The sequence below is a fragment of the Trachemys scripta genome, chromosome 1 (assembly GCF_013100865.1).
Source record: "Trachemys scripta elegans isolate TJP31775 chromosome 1, CAS_Tse_1.0, whole genome shotgun sequence".
Lineage (NCBI taxonomy): Eukaryota > Metazoa > Chordata > Testudines > Emydidae > Trachemys > Trachemys scripta.
Window position 1 is genome coordinate 26228851 of NC_048298.1, and position 6579 is coordinate 26235429.

General features: G+C 42.4%; 1 protein-coding gene across 1 annotated transcript in view; it reads left to right on the top strand.

Annotated features, from left to right (window-relative positions):
• Positions 1-341: 341 nt before the first annotated feature.
• Positions 342-6579, top strand: part of CDHR3 (cadherin related family member 3) — a 71985-nt gene continuing 65747 nt past the window's right edge. The window contains 1 exon segment of the mRNA XM_034771041.1: positions 342-524. Within this exon segment, the coding sequence (XP_034626932.1) occupies positions 342-524 (183 nt within the window).

Below are 6579 nucleotides of genomic sequence, written 5' to 3' on the forward strand. Positions count from 1 at the left end.
CAGGCTGCTTTGACACAGTCAAGATTTACAACCACAAGGCAACATGGCTTGCATGACTGCCTGATATTCTTTAAAGCTGGTGTCCTTTTGAAGTCCAAGATCTTTCTCTAAACACATTTGTTGGGCCTGCCAAAGACAGTGCATGCTTTGTTAACCTGGATGGTGATTTCAGCATCCATACAAAAAAGCATTGTCAGATACAACACTTCCCAAGTGGCATCACTGATGAAAATTTCATGTTCAGTGAAGGGACGGGCAGATGGAGCTTGTCAGAGCAAGTCTGTCTTTTCTTCATCTAACAGTAAGAAAGTTGATTGTTGCTATATTAAAATGAGTTACCAATGCGTGGAGTTCCTGCTCAGACTGAGCAACAAGAACAGCATCCTAAGGAGATCGAGCTGTTTGGAAACTTTAGTTTTTCCTTCAGGCGTGATAGACTGGAGAATTTACCTTATCGCACATGGATGTCGTTTTCTGCCTGGAACTTGTTGGTGGATTCAGCATTAACTGCAGCAGTGAAACAGGTAAAGTGCAGACACACATCCTTGCTTGACATCTGTCCTGATCTGACAGATAACCACTGTAACCGATCCTTTCAGACATATCCTGATGGAATGAATGGATGATAGCAACAAGCCTATCTAGGTAGCACTTCCTGAAAGGATGACAACATCTTTCCAGTAACATGCTCACAATCCTTAGTTAGATCAACGCAAGCCACCTATAGCGATTAGTATTGTTCACCTGCGCTTTTCTGAAGTTACTGGAGAATAAAGATCATGTTTGTGATACAATATTCTGTTCAGAAACCACGTTGGCTTTCAAAAGAACACATTTGGTACATGTTCCACAGAAGGAGACAAAAAATGGATTCTTCCCACTACTTTGTCAGGAATAGCTACATTTTTATAGACATTAGGGGGGAGTTAACTTATTTTACTTAGCTTAGAAATGATAAACGTCTCACGGGTTTGAAAGTTCATTCAACTCAAATTTGTTGGCCCTATGTTTCTTATAGGAGGAACTGTGCAGAAATCAGAGAAGGGAAGAGATAAGTTGTAATTAACAAATAAATACAATCAATATGTACTAGATAGAGAGCCCTACTTGTTGGAGAGTCGTTTCATTTTGGGCAGGTAGAACATACATAAGAACATAAGAACGGCCGTACTGGGTCAGACCAAAGGTCCATCTAGCCCAGTATCCTGTCTACTGACAGTGGCCAATGCCAGGTGCCCCAGAGGAAGTGAACCTAACAGTTAATGATCAAGTGATCTCTCTCCTGCCATCCATCTCCACCCTCTGACAAACAGTCTAGGGACACCATTCCTTACCCATTGTGGCTAATAGCCATTAATGGACTTAACCTCCATGAATTTACCCAGTTCTCTTTTAAACACTGTTATAGTCCTAGCCTTCACAACCTCCTCAGGTAAGGAGTTCCACAAGTTGACTGTGCGCTGCGTGAAGAAGAACTTCCTTTTATTTGTTTTAAACCTGCTGCCTATTAATTTCATTTGGTGACCCCTAGTTCTTGTATTATGGGAATAAGTAAATAACTTTTCCTTATGTACTTTCTCCACATCACTCATAATTTTATATACCTCTATCATATCCCCCCTTAGTCTCCTCTTTTCCAAGCTGAAGAGTCCTAGCCTTTTTAATCTCTCCTCATATGGGACCCTCTCCAAACCCCTAATCCCGTCGGGGGTGTGCGTGCGTGCATGTGTAAACTCATCTTCCCCTAACAAACTAAGCATTTTTTAAATTAAATGAAAACAAACAAAAAAAAGGTTTACATTTTGAGGAAAAATGTTAATTAACTATAATTTTAGGAAGCCAATAATGTATATTCATGTAGTTCACCCATTCCTAAAAGAGAAGTTTTGGAAACAAATATTTGGCAACAGATTCAATTTACCAGCAGCAGTCTGGCTAATCTGGGAGGACTGAGTTACTTTCTTCCAACTGAGTAAATTCTTTCTCATTTGTTTTAAGAATGGAATGGAATTTATATCAAACAAACTGTTTAGCTGGGGAATGATGATTAACCCTCATAATACTTCACAGAGTATATAGTCCAGGGGTGGGCAAAGTATGGCCCGCAGGCCGGATCCGGCCTGTCATGGCTTTGGATCCTGCCCAGGGGATTGCCACCCCTGTGGCCCCGCGGGCCCCGCACTGCTCCCAGAAGCGGCTGTCACCACCTCCTTGCGGCCCTGGGTAAAGGGTGGGGGCAGAGGGCTCTGTGCGCTGCCCTCGCCTGCAGGCACCACCCCCTGCAGCTCCCATTGGCTGGGAACGGGGAACCGCGGCCAATGGGAGCTTCGGGGGAGGTACTCACAGGCAAGGGCAGCATGTGGAGCCCTCTGCCCCCCATTCCGCAGGGGCCACAGGGACGTGGTACCATCTGCTTCCGGGAGCAGCACAGCGTGGGGCCAGGGCAGGCAGGGAGCCTGCCTTAGCCTCGCTGCGTGCCACTGCCACCCCAGAGCCACTCCAGGTAAGTGGTGCCGGGCTGGAGCCCGCACACTGAACCCTTCCTGCACCCCGCACCCCAACCCTCTGCCGCACCCCTCCTGCATCCCAACCCCCTTCCCTGAGCCCTCTGCCACACTCCAACCCCCTGCCCTGAGCCCCAAGACACAACTCACACCCTCCTGCACCACAACCCCCTGCCCTGAGTCCCCTGCCGCACCCTGCACCCTCCTGCACCCCAACCCCCTGCCCTGAGCCCCCTCCTGCACTCTGTACCCCCTCCTGCACCCCAACCCCTTGCCCTGAGCCCCTTCCTGCACACTGCACACCACACCCCCTCCCACACCCTTTACTCCTTCCCGCACCCCAACTCCCTGCACCAGCCCTACATTCATGGCCCTGCATGCAATTTCCCCACCAAGATGTGGCCTTTGGGCCAAAAAGTTTGCTCACCCCTGATATAGTCCCGTTTAAATGGAAGGGTACTACATACATTAGGTTTTGAGAATTACATTGAAATCCAGAGACACTGGTATACTCCTGTATTTCCCCACAAAGGAGGGGAATAGCAGAGGCTGCAAGGTTAACAATCATAAATGAGACATTAATACCAATTTGTGGCCTGTCCCTCCACTCTCATAATCATTACCTCAGATCCTTTGGACACATGTGCCTGAAATGTTTTAGTGGTTTTGCAGTTACTGATACACCTACTTTTTTTTTTTTTTAAGTATTTGAAAAAATGATGCCCTGCATTAGTAACAATTGAAATGGGTGTTGCTTAGATGCTATGGTGGTAAATAAATAGATACGTATAGAACATCTTTTTTGCCTGCACTGAAGACAGTTCAGCCAATAGAGCAATCCAACTGGCTGAACATTCTGGAGTCTCTTTTCATTTGAGAAGAGATGCAGCATTACATTTAACAAGCGCTCCATTTTCACTAGAGGTGGGAAACTTATTTATGCATTACATTTATTTCTTAGCTTTACAAAAATGTGCATATCCTGGGGCAGATCATAAGCTGATCTAAACTTCAGTAGAGCTATGACACATTCTACCAGCTGAGGGTTTGCCCCCATATTTCTCTAAGAGCCTAATCCAAAGCCTAGTGAAGTCAATGAGAGTCTTCACTGGGTGCTAGATCAGGCCCTAAGCAAATATATAAACATTTAAATACCCCAATTACATAACAAATCGAACCAATGTCAAAAATCCTCTGCCACCCACTCAGAATGCACCAAACTATCTAGTCCAGCCCTTACCTCAGGCAAAAAGCCTGAGCAAACAGATGGGCCTAGCAATATTTACCAGAGGTCAACAAGCTCAGGCTCTGTCAGACCATGGGGATGAAGCAAATTCCAACATTGGTCATCAGCTCCCTGACATTTATATTTAGGGAAGCTGTTAATTCAAGCATCTTAGCCATTGGGGAGTACATGAGGGAAGAGAGGGTTTTGTAATATATTAATAATCTCTCCCCTGCCTTTCACATATTGTAAGGTATTTTCATTCTCTGTTTGGAAGACACTAGGACCTTTCACCTGCAGTTCATGGCATGTTGCAAAAAAATTCTGACCGCTCCCCTCCCCCTCAAACCCACAGAAGAGACGGACAATGGAGTCCTTATATACTATATAGAAGTGGTATTACACCCATTAGCTAAACATTTCTTCATTTCTTTGGTGGTTTATGATACATGTTTTGTGTCATACTCAAAGTCCTTCCCAAGGTGGGAGAAATTCCAGAATAGGACCTACCTTTGACTGTGTCAATAACAAATGTTTATATACATGTATGTGACTTTCTCAGCTTCCTGTTTAATTTGAGTTCATTCATTTTCATTCTTTCCCACAACACAGTTGGGCTGTATCTGTGGTTTGAATCTTGTTTTTACATTATTATTGGACAGAAACAGGAGTCAAACCACAACCCCGAACAGTACCATACCACACCCCAAAGATATTGGTGGTGCACTGAAGTGAATTTAAAGCAGCATACACCAAAAAAAATTACATTATTAGCTAGAAGATCTGGATATTGTTTGCAACTGTAAGTTTTGACAGCTACATTTATTTATTTTCTAATTGTTTCAAAAGCGACAAACATATTTACCTCTAGGTTCCACCATTTTGAATCTGGTTCAGATTCATAATGACAGAAAATCATTACAATCTGGCACATATTTGGTCGCCTATTTAAATGAGCTGATAGTCTCGGTCAAATATCTCAGACATTGGTCCATATTAAAAAAAAATCATAATTAGCTCAACTCAGAGGCAAACGTTGAATGAACAGGGGCACTGAACTACCATCTCACCCTTACAAGGGATTTCTTTAGGTCAGATCTAATTGGTGGGACAGTGTGGGGAAGTTTATATTGCTGCTGCCCATGGTGTTTTTTCTTTCTCTGTATAAATGCTAGTGTTACTCTGGCAGCTTTCATAAATGGTAAATGCAATGCAGAATATCTATATCTATATCTATGTAATTATTTTTTAAATATAGTCAGTGAGTCTACTCGTGTCAATAAGTGCTCGCCAACACAGTTAAATTCAGGAAAACAGAGTGATATATATTTTACCTACCAATAAACAGACCCACGAGAACTATTGCAAACCCAGCAATGGACAATATAGATATATGATTAGTAAATGGTAGCCTTTGTGTCAAACAAGGCACAGAAAGGTCAGGCTCACATAATTCTCAATGCAATTTACTAACATTTTATGTGTTTTTTATGTTTTACTAGCTCAAGGGATGTGTGGCTGAAGAACACCCGAGCAACCACACTGGTCTCTTTTGCAATGCCTTCTCTCTCAGCTTCCATCACCTGGAATATTTTTTTTAAATGAGAAAAGTGTAAAACTTTCTAGAAAGATATTTATGCAAAGGACTCTAAGCACAATGTTGTCTCTGGTGCATTTTTAATGTGATCTGTAACATTTGTCTAAAATGTACCGTGTGACTATTTTTTCTGTGTTGGATTTCTGTGCGGCACTAGATGGCAATATTCCCTCAGCTCCAAAAACAGAGTCATGGCAAGAGAGTGTAGCACAGGATCAAATTCTGCCCACACTTACCCCGAGGCAGTTCTGTTTACACCGATGGGGTTTTATGTATGATATCAGAATTTGGTCCAAAGAGGTTTCCCTCTTTCTTTATATTCATTCATCTAGCTTCAGACTTTACAACTCTCTGAACATTACTTGAACAAATAGTATGTAGCAATAAGAGCTGCTGTTTCATTACAAAAGCTTGGTCTCATAATATTTGCACCAAAAACTTCCACTGGACAGGCATGTCTTCATCCAGAATATCGCTCTTGCTTTCCTGCTGCATTTTAAATATTGATCTTGAGATGGAATAAGTCACACTCACTCCTCCAATAGAGCTTAGCCTCATGTCATCTGAACATGGATCACTTCTTCACTCAGACTTGCTCTCAGTTACACCAGCATAATCGGAGTTACTCCACTGACTAGCATGGGGCAGCTCTACATTCACACCAGTTTAATTAAGAGCAGACATTTTTTTCTTTTTATATATTTAATTGAATTTTTTCTCCCCAAGAATAAATGGAGAACAGAAAAAAGTCAAAAGAACAGAAAAAGTAAAGAAAGGGGAAAGAAGAAAGGAGGATGACATCTTGGTTTTCATCTGCTATGAATTAATCAAAGGTTCCTAAAAAGTTAAACCAAATCTTTTCAAATTTGCCAGAGATCCCTCTGGATTTTATTTCTAGAGGTGAACCCTAGCCATGGAATTTGTGGGCAAGGAAGTTGGATGCAGTGTTCACATTTGTACCTATCTCCACTTCTTTACATAATTAAGATTCTACTTGCCTCAGGATCACTTTTTTAGGGCCCAGTCCTGCTCCCATTGAAGTTGCGTTTTGTCATTGACCTCAATGTATCTATTAAATACATCAGAGAGATAAATACCAGTGAGGGAGAAGAGTTATTTAAGTTAAGTACCAATGTGGACACGAGAACAAATAGATATAAACTGGCCATCAAGAAGTTTAGGCTTGAAATTAGATAAAGGTTTCTAACCATCAAAGGAGTGAAGTTCTGGAACAGCCTTCCAAGCAGTGGGGG